A 23,843-nucleotide genomic window follows, 5' to 3' on the forward strand; every position below is an offset into this window, starting at 1 on the left:
TAGTCCTTGAGACTAGCAACCATTGCAAATGACAGCTGTACAGGGACAACACATCTGTCTTCAGCTTCAAGGCAACATTATGGTACTGTAGTGAATCTAGTTCTGCTTTCAATGTCTTTTTGCCTTATCCTGTGTCTCTTAGAATAGTGCTGTATCTGTTTCTATTGACATAACTGGGTATGATCTTTCAAAACTCATTCTCATGGAATAAAATGTTCATCAACTGTGAGCAAAATTTCCAGACCAGGCATTCTTTCTTTCCTTCTGCTGCAAAAGTCTTTAGCACGCTGCGGGCACTACTGGAACAGGCTGTTATTCACAAGCTATAGTCCTGTTTAAATAGTAAAACATAATAAACGCAAGGCGATAACCTGCCTGTTCCTCCCCGCCACATTTGCCCTTCATGGTGCTTCTACAAGAACAAATAGGATATTAATTTTAGACTTTAATTTCTCCAGAAGGAAGGCAGTGGAGGAGCTGCTGAGCAACCACATGAAGGAGAGGAATGCAGTAGCTAGTTTTTCCAAACGGCAAACAAAATGGCTCCATCTGAGCCTTTGCTTGGAAGCTGTACAGCTTTATCCCTCTGATTCAGTAACACTCGGTTTTGAAAATGACAGGGGCTAGCTCAAAGGTATGTTGTCAATTCTCAAGGCCTAATTCTTCCCAGTAAACAAAGTTGAAGAAGACAAATTTCACAGCTTTAGCAGCCTCATTACTGTCCTGGATTAAATGGAGCCATAGCAACCTCTTGACACGTGCATCAGTGAAATTCTACCGTTGCTTTGAATCAGGTCTTAGTGGTCTTGTAACACGTGAATTTGCTACTAAAGAGGGCAACTATCTCCCTCCTCCACCCTTACCACTCACACCCTTGGACTCGCTTCATGCCGGTGGGCTCGCCAATGCGCGTGGAGGGTGAGCAGACACCACGGTAGCGCTGCTTTACACAAGCACACCCAGCTCCGAATCCCAGGTGGTATTAATGTGATCCCTGACAGGGGAGGCCAGGCGCCCCCTTTCCTGCCCGCCGCCTGCCGCCGCTCGCCCCAACGGCTGCCGGGCGGCCTCCGAGCGCGCGGCCAGCGCGGAGGGTCCTCGCGCCTCGGTGGCGGCGGCGGCGGCGGCGGGTGGGGGAGGGGGCCGGAGCCGGCGGCGCCCCGTGCGTGCCGCAGCCGGTCACGTGGGCGGCGGGAGCGGGGCCGGCGGTCGCGAGAGGCTGCGGCGGCGCAGGCAGCAGCATGGCGGCGGCGCTGGGCGGCCTGGGCCTCCTGCACGGCCGAGTCAGGCTAGCAGCCACAGCCGCCGCGACCGCCTTCCTCGGCCGGCCCGGCCGCCGGGCGCCGGTGCGGGGAGACGCCGCCGCCGCTCTCCCCTCGGCCGGGAGGAGCTACGGTTCCGAGGCGAAGGAAGAGGAGGAGCTGCGGGTCCGGTACCTGGACGACGAGCACAAAGGTAAGGAGGGGAAGGCGGCAGCGGTGGGGTAGCCCTGCTGCCCCGGTCCCTGGCAGCGCCCGAGCCGCCGGGACGGTGTGACCCCTGTACGCCGCCGCGGCCCTGTAGGTCGTCCGCCACGGCGGGGCAGGGAGGGGGAGGTGCCGGGGGGAGCTGCCCGCCGGCGAGGGGCGGGAAGACGGCGGCGGCTCCTCCTCCTCGGCACCTCGGCCACGGCCGGTGGCTTCGTGGCGGGGTGCTGGGAGCCGCTGGCATGGCGGTTGCAGAACTAGGTCAGCTGGGTCTCTCTTGGCTTTTCTTTTTCAGAGTACTACACTGCATGTACCATATGTGTGAGGTACACCTTTCTGAGTTGGCGTCAGTTGGCGACTTTAATGGGAGAAAATGAAGTTTAGCAGCAAACTGCTACAGTCGTGCTGCTTCTGCACCTGTTATGTGCTTGTGTGCAGGGGCAGACAAGGTCGCAGAAGTGGTATCCGCGTTTTCTGTTCTGGAAAGTGTCGCTTCAGCGCTCCTGCTCAACTTATGCCGCTTTCCTAGTAACCATCTCACGCTCCTTGCTTATAGTGCTGTCAACTGCTGCAGACCTCGTTCTGCTCAGCTATACCAAAAGTCTCATTTTAACCCACCTGGTTAAGAAATCCATGCTCCACAGTGATTTGGAGTCAGTACATCACAACATGGACATAGAAACAAATACTGTTTGTTAATAAAGGAGAAGAGCAAGGGTCTAGAAGTAAGCCAGAAGGAGACATAAGCTTCATACGCCTCCTTTGTCAGCACAAAGGATATACGATGTTTCTGTGAAAGAAACATGTCTGTGCTTCCTCACGGCGCTGCTACTGCACACCCTCCTCCTCGCCTTGTGAGTCAAGTTCATTTGTCTTTATCTGCTTACAGCATGTAATACCCCTGCTGCATTATGACACTAACTCCATATAAGCCCCTGTGGCCTTTCTTGCTCTTGTCTAACGTGCAGTTCCTTTTTGTACCAGCTCATCTTATAGGCCCTCCCAAGTGGGACCCTGGTGGCATTCCTGTAGGCTTCTGTTACATACTTCTTGACTATATACAGGGACAGACACTGCCCTCTGACTACCTTTTACATCACACACATGCTTGTTTGTGCTGTGGTTATGCTTTTGTCCATGCCTAGTCTTTTTGTGCTGCTTGGAGAAGGATGAAAGTCCAGAGGCTTTCACAGCTGAGGATGCTGGGGAGGCAGGAAGACTGATAGTAACTGCCTCACATAGAGGCACATACCTTGTAGCTCTAGGCAGATCTTTTGCCTGCAGGCAAAGTAGCAAACTGTCCTGCTTCATAACACTTTCATGTGATTCGTATATCAGTTTTGGGGAAGTTGTTAAACATAAACTGAAATGAGACTGTATTTGGAAGGGCTGGTTATTGGTATTTTAATTCAAGACTTCCCAGCTTCCAAATTTGATCTGTACTAAAATATAAAAGATGTGAGGTTTTTGAAGAATGTGATTGTAAAATGCTTGTGTATTCTGAACAACCTGTTGCAACTCGTGAAGCTTTTAATATCAGTTTTCTATGAGTATAGGTGAATGTCAGCGCAGTAGTATTTTTTAATTAAATACATGTGTTTTACTTTATTTGAGGTGCTGTTTGATTATCGCTGAATAGGGCTGAAATATATTACAACTATTGACATCTGCGAACTTTTAGCCGAGTTGCATTGGTGATCCTGTTACAAATTTTAATAAACTTAGGGCTTTTGCTCTTGAAATTACAGATGGAATTAGGAGTGGTATCTCTGTTGTCTTGAATCGAGTGTTGCTGTGTTACTTGCTGGAATGTGATATAAATATTTGTAAAATTTAGATTTTATACTAGAGTGACTCCTTGTACTTACACTTCCTAGTTGGTTTTAGTTCAGCTAGAGTGTGTAAGACCGCTTTTTGTCCCCATCAGTTAGAATTTTAACATAAATAGAATGGTCAGAACAAATAATGGTCTCAAGTTGTTTGTTCAGACATTAGAACCTGATAGCTAGCTGATATATTGGAAGAGCTTTCTCTTCTTTTACTCTCTTTGAATAAAGCAGGACTGAGAAGATGAGATCCACTAATTTAAGAAGTGCAAGAAAGATTTTTTTAAGTGGTGTTTAGAGATAAAGAAGATACAAATACAGGATTTTGAAGAGTATTTTGGTGTTTTTTTAAAAATACTGCTGAGTACGCGTCTGTGTGATTTTGCACTTAAATACTTCTTGATAAGGCGATCAATGGAAATCACTAGAATTGTGCATGGTACACTCACCATAGATTCTTGTTTTGCTTAAGAAACTATTCTAAAATAATGGACATCTAAGTCAACTTGCCTGCCTTGGTTTATCTGAGTAGTTAAGTGAGACAACCTTAAAAATGACTTAGTTCTCTTTGGTCCTCCCTCCATTTTTCAGTGCAGAATTCGGATTTTTTTTTTTTTATTAGTTATGAAAAGGTACATTTGGATAGATCATTTGTCTGAGTGTGTACACTTAATACAAATAAATGTAGTTCCATAAGTGTTTTTTATACAGACGTAGTGACTCTTTCTAACTCAGATAGAATTACTAATATGAGTGTAAAGACAGGATTTACTTGTAAGTAACTGTTTAAATGTGTTTCTACCAAACATTGAGTATAAATATTTTTTGAAAACTAAAAAGTACAAGATAAAACAGATAAAAATCATCACTTAAAGTAAGATTTCCTGTGTGCTGATATAAACTGTAGTTAAACCATGATCTAATCACATCACTTAAATTGGTGCACCCTGTTTTGTACAGTATAGAAAGAAATGTGATCTTCTCTCTCAGCAATTTTAAATAATGATAGCATCATATATTTTTTGCTATCACTCTTAAAATACAAGAACCTTTCAATATGAGCTACTTAAATCAAAATCTCAAAATTCAGTGTACGCTATGAAATAAGGATGTTTCTGGGAATTTACAGGTATTTTGAAGCTATCTTTCGTATATGTATGTGTCTGTCTTACTAAAAGACATTTTTTCTTTTTATTATGTACAACTCATAAAGTTTTCTCTTAAGCATTAATAATGATATCACAGTCAACTTTCTCTTTTGAGAAAGGTAACTTATAAGCAGAGAACATACTGTATGTTTGCATACACTTTTCCTCTGATGGTTGTCCAGGCAAGTAGTACACAGGGATATGACTACTTATATGGGACAGCATTGGGAGTCATCCTAGTCCCTTGGAGAGCCTAGCTAATAGGTGAAAGTTATTTTTTGATATGTGGATGTAATTTTTCATAGATGCCCATTATTTGCTGAAAGAGTGTTCTGAAATAATGTGGAGATGACTCCCAGGAAAAACTATGAAACTATTACTGAGTTCAGCGTTATGTGAATGCTTATTGCTTCTTAGTGTATCTGCCACTTCTTTGACACCATACAGGTACTGGAATTTTATTATTATTAATTGCTGATGAATGTGACGATGAATTTTTATTCTTTGACAAATAGATTTTTCAAACATTTTTTTTAAAAAAAGATTTTTGGAAAGCCCACCTCTATGTAGGTGCTTTAGGAAGAATGAACCATGATTAAATGCTTCAGATAAAGATGTAGCAGGTATTTTAAAATACATAAAAATAATCAGGTTTTCTGTATGACTAATGATATTTGTCAGAATGGTTACCTGTGTGGCAGTATTGTCTGAACATTTTACCTCTTTTTTTTTCTTTTTCTTTTGTTTATAATTGTGTTGGTGGAGTTCTGCAGAGTTATATGGAGCCTGATTATTCCTTTTTGCCTTGGTTAGGGAAGTTTATCCCACCAGAATTATGCGACCAGGGGTTTAAATCTTGCTGAATGAGTGAAACAGGGAAGATTTGCCGTGAGCAGTTTTTGCCAGGAGATTCTTGGGGTGGGTTGAGGAAGGGAGAAGGATTAAATTCTCAGCTGGAAGTCAGATATTTTTCAATTTCTGTTTTGTGACTTTGAGCAGGTACTTAATCTGTCCGTAGTTTGATCACTGATTAATACATTGGGAAAACTTCCCAAATCTTACTGCAGTTTTAAGAAATCTAAGAATTTGTTTTAAGAATGCCCATGTACTATAGTAACGGCATATTAGAACAAAACTGACTCAAATGAGAATTCAAGGAATTTTTTTTTTTTATACATCACTGCAATATCTAGTTTTCTCTTGCAAACCTTTTATGCTTTTCTTGTTGCAGTTCTTGCTTCATGGTTTTTTTCCTATTTAAGAAATAGAACAGCTGTGTGGGTGTCATCTGTATTTACCTCTTATATTTCTGGAGAGTGAGGCAGAAGTGGTAGATTTATGGCTTGATATGACACTGCTAAGAAGAATGAACTTGTATGATTTCGTTCAAGGATTGTCCCTTTGTAAGAAAAGATATTAAGTGTGTTTTAATGTTAATTGGAACTTCCTTCTGAATACATTAATATTGTTGGTGGAGCAACAGTGTTTGGGCTCTGATGGGGAGAAGAAAAAACATGCTTCTGAAAAGGACTTTATTTCCCAACTGAAGAAGAGTTTGGGATGATAGCATCTCTAGTTTATTCAAACATTGGATTTGCAGTGTGCCTTAGAGTTTATAGTCCAAGTCGAGTGTCTTTTTGTTGCTTTAACTTGGGGTGCTGTTTTTGCCTAATCTGCTTGTGTTGAACATGTGGAGTATTTGAATTTGGAGTAGCCTCCTGAAGAATAAATTGTGACAGTAGAAGAAAAATGCTATAGTCAGAAGCATTACTTGAATGTTGTCCTGTTTGCTTAACAAAACAAACAGATTCCTATGTAAGTGCTGAATAAGGACCCTTGCAGGAGGTCCTACATGGATACCTCCAACCATGGGGATGAACAGGTGGGAATTTAGCCTTACAGAACATGAGAGTGAAAGTCATTTGGGTTAGCCAGGCTCCTCTCCCCTTTTAGGAGGTACCTGTACATAGCAATTGACTGTACCATGGGGGCAAGCAAGAGGCATGTGTGCGTAGTTATTCGGGTTTAATAATTTTTATTTGAATCTTGAGAGTGATAGCTGGTGAATAGAGGACTTTGGTTTCAAAACGGTAGCTACAGAAGGAGCAGGAGCTCTCTCTAATATTGTCTGGTGTGGGTGCATGTGCACGTACATGCAGGAGGAGGAAGAGGAAAGCGAGTGGGCTCAAGCACTGATAAGTCAGTCCTTTGAGAGGACAGGTTTTCCTGAAATAAAAGAAGTAGTAAGCACTGAAATGACGAGACAGGCACCCTGTGGAGGCTATGAGAGGCAGATTACATATAGATTATATGTGCAAAGCTGAGTGGTGAAGTAGTAAATACCTGGGGAAATGCTGAGTTTCTGGAGTTTCTTTTTTTCATCTTGTAGATTGATAGCAATACTGTGGGCGTTTTTGTTTGAGATAGAGAGCTCCCATTTTGTCTTTCATTCCTGGTCCCTGTCCTACTCCTTTGCCTTTCTCCCCTACCTCTGCATTCTCCAAGTGAAAAAAAAGTCCTGATTGATAAGACCTTACTAGGGCTGGATCAATTTAATAGGACTGTGAGCTGGTGTTTAGAATTTGGGCAATTGTAGTGTGTTCAGGAAGTAATTGTCTGAAAGATTGCTATAGACTTGTTAAACTTAGACATTACCAAGATAAACTTTTCAGAGTTTTCCTGTGTGATAATCATGCCTGTTAAGTGACGGGGGTGAAATAAGGACAAATGGTGTTTCTGCTGTAACATTCAAACCAGTGCTGGGGTCATTAGTCAGTGAGACAACTGGTCTCTAACTGGACTAAGGGAACTGTGAATGTCTGATTGGAGCTGTGTACCAAGCGTTTAGCACGATTTTTGTATCTTGGGAGAGAATTTTTATATGATTTTTTTTAAAATGAAAGTTCAGATTTCCTGTTGATGGCATTCTTTCTGTGTTTCTGACTTCTACCTGTATCAGAGTTGCTAGTCTTAACTGTCGTAGCACTTCTTGCTGTAAGAAGTCTTTGAAGGCAGGCTAAATATGGAAACATACGCTTTACAATTAAGTATCTTTCCTGATTGCATGTCAGCACTTCACACACAAACAAGAAATTAGTGCATGCAATTGTGTAATTATGCATTCATCACTGTTTCCATGTAAAGGTGTTAGGACCGTATTTTCGTTCTTAAATGTCATTTTTGTTGAACATTGAAATGTTTAACATTGGAAAATGTAAGTCAATTTATTTTCTTTCAAAAACTCAGTAGTTAAGTGATTACATTAGCATCTTTTTGCAGTCCTCAATGATACTTTTTCTATAATTTCAAAATAATAATTTACATAGATAATATATATTTTAGTACATTGTAACAAAGATACAATTTTTCTTCCCCTCCAGGAATTGTGGTGCTTGGATTAAACAGATCTCATGCCAAGAATGCACTTAACAAAAATATTTTAAAAATGGTAAGTGAAAAGAATAGTTTTTAGTATAAAGGTGAAGTGTTGGAATTAATTACTTTAAAAAGTGTTTGGTTATTCCCCTTCCTCCATTTCTTTGTAGATGTCAAAAGCTGTGGATGCTTTGAAATCTGATAAGAAAGTACGAACTGTTATATTCCGGAGTGAAGTCCCAGGGATATTCTGTGCTGGTATGCAAACTTAATTTTCCTGAGAAGCTGGAAATCTGTGTCTCATGTTGCACAAAAAAAGCCCAGATTCCAAGGAAACGTGTCTTTTGTATACATTAATCTCAGTAGCAAACAAAACATTTTTGTATGATTTTCCTCCATTGCTGAAAGAATTGAATATTTTTTTATTCTTTCTGTGTCATAAAGTATTGAAAAATACGTAATAGATTATTCATGGCGATAGAAAATTATTTAATTGAGTACCTAGAAAGTCTTGGATGTACTTCAGAATGAGGACCAACATATGTCAGAGGCCATATAAAGAGGCTGTGTAGAATGCTATATCAAAACCATATTTTAAACACATTAAAACAAACTTTTAATTAAAGAAACATACTTAAAATTCATTGTGAATGTGGCTCTTACTGCAGACTGATTGTTATTTTCAAATTAAAAAAAAATAAATGCAAAACAAAAAGCACACACCCCAATCCAAATATCAAGCAGTACACGTGTCCTGCTAAAGTGCTCAGGAAAACAAATGCTCTCAACTACCAAACACTGGGAAGCAGAATTTGTTGACATGTCAAAATCAATTGAAGCAACTGTGTCTTTTGTGGATATCAAGTAGATGATCTCCTTATTTTTAGATGTCCCTTCCCGTTCTTACTTTGTTCAAATTTAATTTAAATTCCATTTGAAACCAAAAACAGAAATCAGTTTCTTCTTTCTAATACATGAATGGAACTGTCAGGAATGAAGAGGAGATCAGTTCTAAAATCTTTCTTTTATGATCATTTATGTGGTCATTGAGCTTGCTAGCCACACATGATGTAATTAATTCAGTTTTAAATGCAAAATGGTTTTTCCAGTTTTTATGTATGTAACATACCTAAGTACTTTTTGTTGAGTTTAAAATTCTTTTTTTTTGTTGTTTTTAATAGGTCTGTTTTCATCCAGATGCGTTTTGTCACTTATAAGACTTATGAAAAGAATTGTCTGGAAAAAAGGGAGTAATCAATTCGGCATTTAGTAATACATATAAATAGGCTAAATATGCATGTATTAATCAGAATATTTAATTTAAAGGTTGTATCTTATTTTTAAACAACAAGTTTATAAACTCAGTTACTATTAATTACTTCAGGCAAAATAGTTTAAAAGCTGTGGTTTTTAAACTGATGAAGAATGCAGAATCAGATGCAAAGAGGGTTTCAAGTTAGGTGTTACGTACTTCATATAAATAGGTGATCACTAGTTGAGATTTGTTACCACCTGGTTGGTTTTTTTTTAACTGTTTTTTTAATTTATCATTCATTAAATTTATAGTAGTGTTATATAGGAAATACAAGAACAGAAATACTGCTTTTGAGAGAGAGGATCCCAGGTATACTATTAATATGGTATTTATGAATTCCAAGTATTTCTCCAGTATTCTTTGTTGGCTGAATTTGCAGACCTGTAGAGCTGTTTTGGTATTAAGTTTTAATGTAGGCATTGTTGCCTGTTTGTCTGGCTAAAAAAAAAAAGGCACCATAGACTGTGTATACACAGCTGACTGTAGACACAGTGCAAGGATGTTTATGTGTAGACATTGGGGAGGGAAATTAGCCCTGGAAGGAGGAGTGTGAAAGACTAGGACTGGATAGCTATATTTGGATCTTAAACCAGGGAGCAGGGATAGGGTATGGGCCAATTGTCTGTAATTTTAAAAAAAAAAAGTGACAGGTAAAAGGAGGGTCCTAATAAAGGAGACTCCTGCAGCTAAACCAGTGAAATAAAGGATGTTCCAACAGTGGTCACTGAAATTCAGGGTGAACCAGAAGACTTGAAGCAGAGTTTGTCAATTAAAATAGGCAGAAAGAACTCAGTGACTGGATGGGTTGCTTCTGTAGATGACTTTAAGGGGTGTCTGTAAACAGAATGAAACTACAAAAAGCATAGTGGGACATGGAGAAAACAGGTAATAGCTTAGGGAAGTAGGATGAAGGGAGAAACATATTGGATGTAACATGGTATTTTCTGGAGCGGACTTACTCAGTAAATTCAGTAGAACAGAAGAAAGTGTTTTCAAACTTAAAGGACGTGTTGTTTCAAGAACACTTGATTTCCTTAAAAAATGCAAGGATCATCTTGTGAAATGTTGTCACGTTTTCTTATGCATTATAGTGCAATTCAGTCAGGCTAAACTTTGAATGTTTGTTTTATTTTTTGTATTTCCTCAATTTTGTTTTCCAGCTTGCATGTGCTGGAATGTATGTTTTTAAAAATACATTTTTTATTATGATTTTTTGGACCATCTGATGTTTTACAGACCACAGATTGAGAAACTTTGTCCTAGAATGTAATTCCCTTTTACGCGTGGAATGAAATCCAAGATCCTTAAATCTTGCCATTCCTCAGCTATCAACAGAAATCTCTGAAAGCCACAAGCCAAGTGTCTTGTTTCCTTCTAAGGGCTAGTCCACAGAACATGACATCCAACTGTTCTTCACAAAATGACAGTGTGGGTGATTAAAAGATTTAAACGCTGTTGATGACTGATGTGGATTTGCATATGATTCCAAATTATGGAATTTTCACATGGTGAAATGGGAGGGGGAAAAAAAAAAGGAATTGTATAAAAGAATATAGAGATATGCCAGTAATCTTATCCTTTCATTTCTGCATAAAAATTTGCTTTGAATCTTTTGCCACTGTTTTCTCTGTATCTTCCTTCTTATGCTGTATACATCTGTGAGTGCAGAAAGTTCTTCATTGTGCTCTAGCGCTGATCAAAAGGGACACCTGGAAGTCAAAGAAGAGCTTGGCTGGGGTAAAGGTTGCATTATGTCTGTGAGGTCCCCTTATGCTTCTATCAGAAGTGCTCTGTCTCTGAGTCCCTTCTTCTCACTTTCTTTCTCTGTCTAAAACCAAATAAATAAAATTTTGGACTTTCTGGAGTGAATGTGTATGACTGGTCCTGGCCTGTGCAAGCCTGTGCTGTGTTGTGTAAGCCCAGTTCTGCAGTCAAGGCAGATGTGGCTGTTCAGTAGTGTTTATTTCCTGGCAGCGTTCCATCCTTGAGGAAGGCGCAGGCCGTGCATGGGATAAGGCAGGTGTCCCATGGGTAAAAAGTTTGTGATCAAGTAATTAAGAGCTATGTTGTGTTCACACAAGGGGATGAATTACGTTTACATAGGCAGTTTGAATAGCTTCATTTTTCATTATAAATGTAATTTTGGCATATGCATATTAGTGTTATTGCTGAGGTAGTTTTGTGAGCAGATTTTCAGGATTTTTCATCTTAAAAAAAATCTGGAAGTGTGTGTGCTGCATAGTACTGTTGGGACATACAGTACTGTGAGGAAGAGAGGAAGGACTGTCCGCAAGTTGTTGCAAAACCTTATTTTGGAGTGACAGTGTGCCTGAAAGAAGGTAAAAATAAAATACGTACCCCAAGAGACACTTTTTTGGTCTTCAGATAGCGTTTGATAATGTTTGTAGTCCAAAGAGTTGAACAACCTAATATTGCACCTTACAGCCTTTTTGTTCAGTTTCCTAGGGCTTCAAATAAAAGTCAAAATAATATTTATAGAACTTTCAGTTATTATAGAATTTTGCATTTGGAAATGTTGTTTCCACAAGCTGAAGCAGTCTTCTCCTTTTTTTTCCCCCTCCCATTTCTCCCACTCTGGTCTATGTGTTTAGTGGTGTGAAATGGGGATTAAGTTACATTTGGTAATTACAGACTGTGAATATTTGAGATCAGGTAATATTCTTCTCTTTTTAAACAGTTTTATTTATTGATGGTTACAGTAATTGAAGAAACAGACTGCTTTAGTGTTATTTCCCCCCCGCCCCTTTTCAGTTCCTGTGCCTTGTACTATTGTTTCCCTTAGGAGTGTCACGTTCCTTCAGTCCTTTTTTCATGTCCTGTCAAGAAGGCACTTGTATGTGTGTTAAAATAAATTACTCCTCATGTATTTCTCTCAGACAGTAACTTATTGGCCCATAGTTCATTGGTTCAGTTTATAGCTCATACTAATAAATAAACCCCTGTGCTACTGTTTTGCAGTTCGGAGTAATTACTGTTCTATTTTCCTTCCTCTGGTGCCTGTCCAGTCAGGACAGTTGCTTAACTCTGGCTGTCCCGGTCCAATCACAGATTGTTTCTCTCCTAAAAGTCCACATGTGAGTTGTCTCAGTTTGCCTGCATCCATCCATCCGCTCTCTGTTGATAAACAGAAAAATTCTGACATCTCATATTGGAGGAGAATGAAAAGCTGTGATTCCCTAGAGGAACAGACCACTTCTGTATTTCTTTTTGCATGGAAGATTTAGAAGGAGAACTTTCAGGGGCAAGAACCCCTGATTTCTTGATTTTTTTTTTTTTGGTGACTGTGTTTAGAGTATTAATTGTTAAAAACAGACTCTTCATTATTGTTTCTCCAAAGTGAACTGCACTGATTAAAATAGAGTTTGTGAGATTGCTGAGTTATTTGCTTTGTATATGCATGCACACAAAGAAAGAGAGCTTTGGGACAATTTTTAGTTGACAGATTTGAAAAGATGTTGTTGGGGACCTTATGGATAGTTAACTTAATTTTTGTTGTAACTGGCTTTCAAGAAAATTTGAAAAATTTGGGTAGTGGAGCTATTCAAACCACTTTGACTTACAAGTCAATGCAGCTTGGCCAATAAAGCCCCCTCTTGAGAAAGCAGAAGTAATCTTTCTGCCAGCAAAAATTCATCGTTTGGGTCTGTGGTGTGAGTAAAACCAACACTAATGCTTTTCCTGTTGGCATAACTTGTCTACATCACAATTTTGTTTCCAGCACAGCTGAATTGGCTGTATGGTGTGTGGTTCCTGGCTGCCATCTCCAGCTGGTATAGTTTTTCTGGCAGAAGTTTATGAAGTATGCAAGCCTGGTAGAGCAGATCCTTGAGGACTTCTTCATTTATGAGGTTTTGACATGGAAAAGGAGTTCCATAATAGCTCTCAGATACTTGACCGACTCTTATTTATGTATAACTAGCAAGAGTAGTAGGGAAATATTACTGTGGGTGTAGTAATCTTTTTCCCTCCAGTCTCTGCTGGAGGGAAAAAGCAAGGAGTGAGAGTGTTTTTTCTCAGAGTGTATTTTCGTCCTCCAGATTCCAGCTCCTGCACAGGAACTGAGAAGAGAGTTCATGTATTACTCCAGTGTTCACTTCTGAGGATTCAGAACACACATGAAAATATGTTAGTGTCTTCTGAATATTTTTGTTGCTGTACATACATTTCATCCCCCAAAATAAATTCCTTCAGAGGTAAATGGTAACTAGGTTCTTTCATCTTTTTTTCACTCCAGACATTCACCAAGGTTCAGATGCAAACTGATGCTAGGTGCTCGTAGACTACTAGGCTCAATGGCAGTTGCATTTCCCCTAGAGTAACATGAGTTAATGTGAAATCTGGCAGGTTGGTCAGTGGTGTGACAGCTATGTCTTGTGAGTGTGTGCATAGTAATCTGTTGAGTTTGGAGTCAACAGCTTGCATTTGTCTGACATCGGTTATTTTACTTCTTAATTTTGTTTCTGGTGTTGTTTTTTAGAAAGAACTAATAGCTGTCATTTTTCTAGAGCACACATTGAAAAACCGACCCAATAAAGAGTACAGTTAGGATAGTGGTTTGATCCCCTAGTCTATACAGAAAAAACTCCCACTAAGAAAAACTGGTTTAAATGTCTTTCTTTTGGAAGTGCTTCAGTCAGATAACTACAAATGCTCCTCTACATTCTACCCTGAGGAGGCATACTGAATTTCAGAAGAAATTGGAATGACTGTGGATTTTTGAGAGCTAGGAAAGTTCATCTTAAACAAAAGTTTGTTCTTGGCCTTAAGGACGGCTGCTGTGTTCCTAATTGATCACTTCTCTGATTCTATTATTGGAATGTAGTTCAGATGAGTTCAACGTATTGTTTGATGCATGTTTTTCTGTCCATGTTTACCTTAACCTTGTGGCTAATTGTAGAACAAGGTACTGGAAATTTAGCAAATAAAAATTGCTTGTAGTTAATGCAGCACATGGTAGCACAGTAAATAGTTGCGTGGTTAGTTTATGCTGCAAAAATAGAACAATAGAGATAAATCTAGATAAATAGATAAATATCCCCTTTAACTGCAGAAAAAATACAAGTGGGAGGTTCCAGGAAGTTTTTTGTTTTCTTTGTCTGAAAATGAGTGATCCATTCCTGTTGAGGAGGCAGGCACAAGGAATGGGGTGGGAAGTTGGGTGGGACTGTCAACAACAGTGCAGTTTTTAAATCAGCTCTAATCAGCTAAGGGTCGCTTGTCTGCCTTGTCATAGGTGATTGCAATACCCGACTTGAGAAAATTGTAGGAAAGGTTGTTTTTTTTTTTTCTGTATATTCAGCTCTCTTAAAGTTATTCTGTAGTTGGGGATAGAGTTTTTAAACCAGTGTATTGGGTTTACATGGCAAGGTTTTGGTAGCAGCGGGGTAGCCTCTATGAGAAGAGACCAGGAGCTGTCGCTTCATTGGACACAGTGGGCTTTAGCCAGCTTTAAAATGGACCCATTGCTGCCCAAAGCTGAGCCTGTCAGCAGTGCTGGTGGCATCTCTCTGATAACATATTTAAGAAATGGTAAAAAAACATGTGCAGCAGCTGTGAGAGAGAGGAGTGAGCAAGAACGTGAAACAGCCCTGCAGACACCAAGGTAAGTAAGAAGGAAGGGGGGGAGGTGCTTCAAGTGCCACGCCCCTGCAGCTCATGGAGAAGACCGTGGCAAAGCACGTTGTCTCCCTGCAGCTCATGGATGACCACTCTGGAAAAGATATCCACATTGGAGCTTGTGGAGAACCCCATGTTGGAGCAGGTGGACATGCCCTGAAGGAAGCTGCAGCCCATGAAGACCCCTCGCAGAAGCAGGTTCCTGGCAAGAGCTGTGGCCTGTGAAGAGCAGCCTATGCAGGAGCAGATTTTCTGGCAGGTGCAGCCTATGGGGGACCCACACTGGAGCAGTCTTTGTCTGAAGGACTGTACCCCATGGAAAGGACCCATGCTGAAGCAGTTCTTGAAGAACTGCGGCCCATGGAAAAGACTCATGTTAGAGCAGTTTGTGAAGGACTGTCCCATGGGAGGGTTGCTATGCTGGAGCAGGGGAAAAGTGTGAGGAGGTGGGAGTGGCAGAGATGAAGTGTTACAGTCTTATTGCTCCCCATCTTGCCGGTGCTGCTCAGCGGTGGGGAAAGAGGTAGAAGAGTTAGTAGTGAAGTTGAGCCAGGAAAGAAGGGAGGGTGGGGGAAGGTGTTTGTAGTTTAGTTTTTGTTTCTCACTAACCAACTTAAATTTAATTTATTGACAATTAAAAATAATCTTGAAAGTCAAGTCTGTTTTGCCCATGATGGTAACTAGTGAGTGATCTATCTCCCTGTCCTTATCTCGACTCATGAGCTTTTAATTTTATTTACTTCCCCATCTTACTGAGGAGGGGAAGAGAGAGAGTTAGTATGTTAATATGGATTTTCCAAAATAAGACTGAGGCAAGACCTTTATTCTTGAGGAACTATGAAATTGAGGGTGGACTAGTCATATAAAGTCTCAGAGGAACTTGTGTAAAAAATGGGCTACATAAAGGTAGTCAGGAAGCTTTCTCTCCAGTTGACTGGATAGTGACCACTATGCATAATTAGTACTGTACAGAAGCTAAAGTGGATTACCTTCAACAGAAGAGATTAAATCTGTAGCTACTTGGTTCTTTCTTCCATCCCTTACTTGAGATGCAAGATCCTTTTCTTCAGGGTTGTGCAGGACATCACTTTAGGTATCTCTGTTCCTACATTGTGTGCTCTGAACACTTGTCTATGAAATGTTGTGTGTCCCTCTCTGATAGTTTTTAAGTTATCTAATGACAACTTTAGTTTAGTACTTCTTTAGTGCCAGGAGAAATTTATTAAAAACGTTACATTTACATTTCTAAGAGAAACTCTCTTCTTCCACTGATTGAAGACTACTTGAATTGAAAGTACTTTCAACCACAGTGTACTTTTCTCTTATGTCAGAGTTTTTCATAGGCTCTAGTGGAAGTAGAGACAATTTTATTCATAGCTAATATTGCCACAGCATAAAACTTAAAAAAAAAAAAGTTTCTGGTAATTGATTGTATTCAGCTGGGATGCTAGTTGTGGATGTTTCTGTTCAATTTTTCTTCCTTTTTTGGTCTTGAATGAGCTGTAGACTGTAGCTTACTGTGATTTGTGAGCACAAAGCTGGTGAATAACAAATTTAAGATCAGGCCATTAGTGAAAGATAAATTATGAAAGGCAGTTAGAGAGCCATCTTTTTAGCAGCATATTTCTTTGATTGATGTAATTTTGAGATTTGCCTTTTAAATTGGTGAAACAGAACGTCTAACCATTCCTTCTCTTGTGTGGCTTGTGACATCTGATTGAAAAATGGAAATGTAAATGTTAATTTATCCCAGTAGTATAAGCATTCTTCCTTCTCCTTCCCCATTAGAATTGCAGCCATCTTGGACTTCAGATCCATGCTATTACTTAAGATTTACCTAAAGGACCAAATCTGTCTGAACTGGTCCTCCAGTTATGTGGTGGTTCTTGCCAAACAGAATCAACGTTTTTTGGACAGTGATTTAATAATGATCAAGCTAGTGCTTTACTAGTGTAAGACCTAAGGCTGCACTCTGTAATGCAATCACTTGGAACTACAAATCAACACCTACTTCAGTTATTTGAGGTATGGGTTTATTTCATGTGATGGATATCTGTCTTTAGAAATAATTTTGAGCAACAGAGGGCTATACTGTACTTTGTGTCATTCAGCTGCCTTGTGTGTGCTGGAAAGTATAAAAGCAGAATTAAAGTGCCTCTGGCTATTGGAGAACATAGGTTATGGTAAGTTTTAATTGATAATAAAAAAGAATATAATTTTTTAAACTATTCAGTTTAAAAAGTTTAATGAATCGTCTTAGGCTTTTAACCGTTAGAACAAACGCACACAATGAATGTGATACGGAAATAATTTTTTTCAGTGAGAACTACCTAAAAATATTAAAAATATTAAATTCTAGGTAAAAGATGTATTTCTGAGAGAGTGGAATTTGGTTAGTTCTTCAGTTTAACCAGAGGAGGGTAATAGGAAACAAGAATAACTTTCCTGAAGTCTTTAAAAAATTGATCATAAAAGCATGGGAAAAATGGATGCCTGAAATTATTAAATTGAAATATTAGGTACAAAATAATTTATTTTTATGTTCTGGAGAAGTAGTCACAAAGCATAAATATACTGGTGAAATTTATTTGTTTGGATTCTGTGTATGGCAGCCAGAGTTGTTCTGCAGGGTGACCTCTCTTTTGGGCAGCTGTACAGAAGACCGAGGGAGACAAATGTCTGAAGGATACACTTGGCTGTTTTAAGTTCCTTTCCTACATCCAGTTTATGCTAAGTTGAGTGAAAATTTTGGATTTTAATGGAAAATAGAAGGTCTGAGCCTATCTTTAGAGGTAACAGTTTTATAACCAAATGACTGAATGTCATTAATGAGAGTAAGTATATAACCATATAGCTTGTGAAATGAGCAAATTAAGTAGGGTCCTGAACAGCTGGAGAACTTCCTCAGTTTTGTGAGGTGTTTGAAACTGACACAATGCTCAAGGTCTTTGGGTGGTTACAGAAATGGTACAGAAATCTACTGAGTAGAAATTTGTAGTGACTTAGTGTGCAGGCTTCACACAAGCAGGGGCTGTAGAGAAGCATCTTCAAGTGTGTCCCAGAATTTAAATGGAAGTGACATCTTGTCAAGGTGATTATGAAGCAGAGAAAAGAACCTCACTCGAGTACCTAGAATGGTGAAACGTGCATGTAGACCTTACTTAAAGTGCTATAATGAATTTTCAAATAGTGAAGTTGTTTCTGAAGTAGATTTTACCAGAATAAACAAAATCAAAATGGAAAAAGATACCCGATGGATGCAGAACATTTTATATTGGGAGAACTATGTTCTGCAGAGGGTATCCTTGGGTAGTCAGGCAATTAGTTTTCTCAGTTCCTCTTATAAAAGACACTCAGCTTTCTGGAATACAATATATATCCAACTTTTTGTTTTAGTATTTAGAGAATAATCAGAAATAGGTTTGCTCTGTATTTGACATCTTTTTTTTACTCTAAGGGTGATGTCTTTGGTGATGTGACTGGCTTATTTGAGCTTGTATGAATTGGAAATTGTCATAGTTCAGCCTCAGACGGCAACAAAGAGCCACACAGACGCTCTTGTGCCCTACTACCCCACCAGCCGCGGGGAGAACAGGAAGAAAAAGGCAAAACTCATGGGTTGAGACAAAGGCAGTTTAACAGAACAGCAAAGGGAACAGGAGAACAGTAACACAGAGAGAGGAATGTGCAAACACGATTACAGAACCACCGCTGACCCACCAGACCCAGGACACCCCAGCCCGCTTCCAGCGGCGACTTCCCACCCCCTCCCCTGGCAGCTCCTGGCTCCTGCCTGGGCCTGGCTCCGTGGGATGGAATACCTGTGTCCCTGCCGGAGCCTGGGGAGAATTAACCCTGTTCCCGCCCGAACCAGGAGATAAATGCATCTTCAATAGCTGTATTATGTATCTGCTGCAATGCATTTAATTTTGGTTTTTAAAATGTGTTCTGTAGTTTTTCTATCAGTTTTGTGCAAATCCACTTTTCCTAGATTAGCTGTGTAGATGACTACCTGCATTTCATATGCATGTTTCAGTTGGATTTGAGTTTTGGAGTATAGTCCTTGTGGCACTGCTTAGGACAGCTTAGGAGTTGTGTTGAATTTTGTGTACAGCTACTCATTTAAATGCATCACACTTTTTTTTTTTCCTTTTCTATCCTGTATCATTGAAGGTTGTAATTCGATGACTGTCAGTGTACACGACACCATGTAAGAAGTTTTTGTAATTACCTACATGTGTAATACAGAGATGTGCAGATGAACTTCACTATAATAAAAAAGATTTAACTGGAAACTTGCAAAACCATCACCAGACCAGTTCTGGTGTCTCTCTCTGTGTGTGTCAATGTCTAAGGACTGCAAGATTCAGTGCTGCCGAAGTCTTTGATTTGGTAGGGTAGACCGGTGGAGAGGATGCTCTATCTGAATAGTCTTTGTTTTCATGGAACTGAGTAAAGTCGTCTTGGTAAGCTTGAGATTCTTCTGTTCAGGAAAATCCTTAATATGGGGTAATTGATCGTTTTTAAGCAAGGTGTAGGCTGTGTAGTTTCTTGCAGGTATATTAGAACTAGATAACTGTTGATTTAAAATCTAAAGCTACAGGAAGGTATATGCAGTCTTGACTGGTACCTTTAGGCTCTTTGAATTCACAGGGCAGTTCAGGTGAGTCCTCTGATGCAATTGTATGTATCAGCTTTCTGTAGGTCTCTGTAGGTATTTTGAAGTATTTGGTTTGTTTCACTTGTGGCTGATCTGTGGTGCTAACATAGTGGACTAGTGGTTTTATCTTAAAAACTTGTACTGGGCATGGCTGGGATGGAGTTAATTTTCTTTATAGCAACCCTTATGGTGCTGTGTTTTAGATTCATGACCAAAACAGATAAGTCACCAGTGTTTTAGCTGTCACTAAACAGTGCTTGCACAGCATCAAGGCCCCTCTGCTTCTCACTGTGCCAGTGGGTCATCTGAAGGTGGGCAAGAGGCTGGAAGGGGACACAGCTGGCACAGCTGACTTGAATTGAGCAAGGGAATATTCCATAACATATGAAGTCATGCTCAGCAGTAAAACCATGGAGTTGTTTGTCCAAAGTAGACCTTCCTCAGGACTGACAAGGCATTGGTCTGCTGGTGGTGGATGATTGCTTTTGTATCATTTGTTTTCTTCTTTTTTTTACTGTAGTTATTAAACTACCTTTATCTCAACCCACAAGGTGGTGGTGGGTTTGGTTTTTTTTTTTTTTTCATAGAATCATAGGGTTGGAAGGGACTCTGGAGATCATCTAGTTCCCCCCTTGCTTTTGCTGTTCCATTTCTCGTCTCTCTTCTGCTGGTGGAGAGTGAGCAAGCGACTGAGTGGGGGTTTACCTACCAGCCAGAGTCAAACCCTGTGCAAAACTGTAGTTTTGTATGACAGCACCAGTGAAATCTTGAGTCATTAGCTGTGGTAGCTCCAAAAACGTCCTGTATGTTAATGAATATCAACATTACTATAATGTTACTATAATGTTACCATACTTCTTTTTAACTTTGCTAGTGGAATGCTTGAAGTCACTTTAAGCTCCAACAGGTGTTGCAGTCCTAAAAAGTTATTCTTTTTTCCTATTCTATTTTCAGAGTGCAGTGGTGGACTCTTAACTAAGTACTCAGTATTTAGGGAGGTGTTCTTTAGCTATTTTTAGTCCAAAAGTAGCTTTAGCACTATTCAGGTAGAAACAAAGGTTTTGGAAAAAGATTCTTTCTGTACTTCTAGCTGTTCATGGTTGGCAGTTTGTGCAAACTTTGAGAGATGCCTTATAGGGATTGTTATTCTCACTGCTTTACCTGTGGACAGTTGCAGTTTTTTACTGGAATCTGGAATTGCACTGCCTTATGGTATTAGGTATTAGATTACCAGTTTGAGATATATTGCTAAATTACAAAATGTTGTTTGGCTGTCTGTCTTTATAGGCTTGCATCAGCAATATTCTTTTGCTTTAAGCCTTTTGTTTCAAATCTTGGGATGGAAAAAAAGTTCTCTGTACATAAGAGTGAAGATGTTTATTTTCTTCAGATCTCTTGAAAGGTGGGTTAGTATCCTAACCGGCATTAAGATAATTCATGAACTTTATCTGATTTTCCAAACTGATGGTACATCTCTCTAAAAAATACATTTTAGATTCCCAAGACAGCTTTGCGTATTTTGAAATGGAATTTTATTTATTGCACAGAAAACACAGAGGACTTTATTAGACGTAATTCTGTCTTTTAGTAATACCAAGTTGTTCATGGTTTGGTGATGATAACAGGTCAGTAGGAGTGCTGAGCAATTTGGTTGACTCCCAAAATGATACCAGATCCACTTTAACCTGATTATGATGGAGTGTGGCTATTTTAGTTCATGTAATTCTCACTCTTTTCCTCATCTTCAAATCTGGGTTAAAAGAAAGCAATCAAGTCTTTATTATGTAAATGTGTAAAATCCATGTCTGTCATAGACTGTCCTACATCTTCTAAAAAGCTGCAAGCTTAATTTCAAATGTTGGTTAGAGCTTTTGCTACACTTTCAAGGCATGCATATGGATCAGTTTTTTCTCAAAAGTTACACTCACCTGTCCGTGCTCCATATAAAATTAAATTAAAAACTGTGGTTTTAAAGTGGCGAAAACCAGGTGAAGATCGCTTTAACAGGAAGATACGATTATTGATTAGCCCTGTTAATATTAAATTGTTAAAGATAACTTTTGGCTAGGCCTCTGCTACCCAGGACACCACTGGTAAATGCGTTTATGCTTAGATGAGGAACTTAATTCTTTTTAACTTCTATTGTGTACCTCTGAACATTTGACTTTCCGCTGCGGTGTCTAAGGTTCAGATCTCTTCCATAAGTTTTAAATCAAATTGAGTAGTCACCTCCATTTGGAATACTCATATCTTGTCTGTGGGTATTTGACATATTGATTTGTGAACAAAGGCTGCTGGTTTTCTTCACAGTTCTCTGAGGTAGGTTGTCACAGTGCACTATGAGCTAACTAACCCTTTACTGTGGTGTATTAAGTGCCTATGCGACCTGGTTTCTTTATTGGTGAGGGAACTGAGCCTGCTTTGCCGTTTATATCCTTAGCTGAGAAAACCTGCTGGCAAAAATAATCTGATCTCATGTGCTTGGTGGTAATGTGTGCTGGAAATAGAATACATGTGCGCAACACATGTCAAAAATAGTTATTGCATGGTAAAGAATTATTTTCCACTTGCTTTTGAAAAGAATGAAATGATGATGTAGCAGAGGTATTTAGACAGATCTGAATCTATGGCATTTTCATCTTTAAGACAATTTTCAAGTTAGTTTCATATCTACTTCCTTCGATAAATGGAGTAGAATAGCACACAATCCAACTATGTATATATGTGCTAATTGCCACAAATATGAAGAAAAACTTCAAATAATTCAAATTTTTTACTTTCTCTTGTCTTTACCTGCTGCTTACACTGATTTCTTTTGAGGACATCTTTGTTGTAGGTTTACTGCAGTAAAAGATATTTTTTTGCAAGCATCTAAATTGAATGTGCAGTTCTTGAAAGCTAGAGGAGAACAAAATAACTGAATCCCCGTAAATGTCGCATACAGTTGCTTATATATTCAAGTTATAATATGTTCATGCAGTGACAGAGGAAAAGGTGGAGGCCTGGCCATAGTGAAAATGGTATGAATCTTGTATTTAGGTTAGGTTTTTTATATGCAGTTAGTGGGCATTTGTTTTGTACCTTTCAAAATGTTTTTCTTTGTAAAAGTAATACAGGGGATATGAAAATTAAGAAACTCTGAAATTTCTTGTTAGATCATTTTGTGGTACCACGTGTATATCTTAATAAATAGAAATATATGTGTGCTTCTGCTTATGCAGACCAGGCAACTCTTTTATTGTCTTACACCAAAAGAAAGTTAAAAAATAAGCAAAAGAAATGCTGTGACTCTTGGTCAGATATGTAGATATGGAGTTGTCTACAGTGTCCCTCAGTATTTTCCAACTTAATGTCACTAGTTTATACTAATAGTGAAGCATCAGGGTTTTGTGGGCTGCAAGAAATTTAGATCTGAAGTCATCTATTATTGATACTTTAACATTTCTTTGTGGAGTTCCTGTCACCATCTGGAGTTTACTCACTGCATGTGGATGGACATGGTTTTTAAGTGATTGAGCTCTGTACGCAAATACCACCAGTCTGTATAATTTGTTAAGCCCATCCAGATGGCAGGTAATATTCCAGTGTTGGATCTCCTTTCCTTTACTTTCTTTCTCTGAAGTAATTTGCTGACAAGTCTATTGGATAGCCTTTTAAAAATAGAAGACATTAAATATCTCTGAAGTATTTTAAAGTAAGTCCTTAGAAAATAGAACTGAGTTTGCAACATTGGTGTTGAAAATATATTCAGTGGATGAGAAATTCTGCCATTTGTAAGCATTTTCATTTATTTTCTGAGTTGGTTTGAAGCCTTTGGGGTCACTGGGAATAAGGGGAAGTACTGCTTTGAGCTGCTTAACTTGGTGCTTATGAGAAATAGAATTGCAGCTGCTGTTTTCCTGTCTGACTTTTGTGTGGACAAAGCATAATTAAGATATGTTCCTGCTCATGGCTTACTAGTCCTTACTTTCACACAGTACTTTGTAGAATGGCAAGACTTTGGCCTTGAGTGCTGGTCCAGTATTAATATCAGCCAGAGATGTTTGTGCAGGAATGCCAGCCATTTTAATGCTTTTTTTTTTTTTTGAGTTCAGGATTTAAGTTTTCTGAATAGACTTAAAGTGGCAAAAGCTGAGCTCCATATCTTTAGCGTTGAAGGCTTTCCTTCTCTTATTTGAGTTTTCCCACAGAAGTCCTTGTCTCAACTGCTGTAGCTTGAGAAAGTTCCCAGTCAAACTTAGTAGTCGCCTCATCTAATCTTTCTAATGCCATTACTTCAGATCTTTCTTCAGGTTTGTTTGTGGTCTGTTGTATGCAGAGAACGATCATCTTATAATCGGGAGGCAATGAGTCATGATTATTGTTACAGATACTCTTCACGAGGTGTGTTTATTTTCATACAGTACATGTATTATT

The 23,843-nt window shown here is 39.1% G+C and overlaps 1 protein-coding gene across 3 annotated transcripts in view; it reads left to right on the forward strand.

Annotated features, from left to right (window-relative positions):
- The first annotated feature begins 1,172 nt into the window (after window positions 1-1,172).
- The window catches only part of AUH (AU RNA binding methylglutaconyl-CoA hydratase), a 111,613-nt gene continuing 88,942 nt past the window's right edge, over window positions 1,173-23,843 (forward strand). For 2 of the 3 annotated variants that reach the window (XM_063319454.1, XM_063319453.1), the window contains exons 1-3: window positions 1,173-1,455; window positions 7,821-7,888; window positions 7,986-8,073. In XM_063319454.1, the coding sequence (XP_063175524.1) occupies window positions 1,242-1,455; window positions 7,821-7,888; window positions 7,986-8,073 (370 nt within the window). In that variant the 5' untranslated portion in view covers window positions 1,173-1,241. The remainder of the gene's footprint in view (window positions 1,456-7,820; window positions 7,889-7,985; window positions 8,074-23,843) is intronic. The other variant, XM_063319452.1, reaches the window with a different exon arrangement.

This window comes from Chroicocephalus ridibundus, chromosome Z (genome assembly GCF_963924245.1).
Source record: "Chroicocephalus ridibundus chromosome Z, bChrRid1.1, whole genome shotgun sequence".
NCBI lineage: Eukaryota > Metazoa > Chordata > Aves > Charadriiformes > Laridae > Chroicocephalus > Chroicocephalus ridibundus.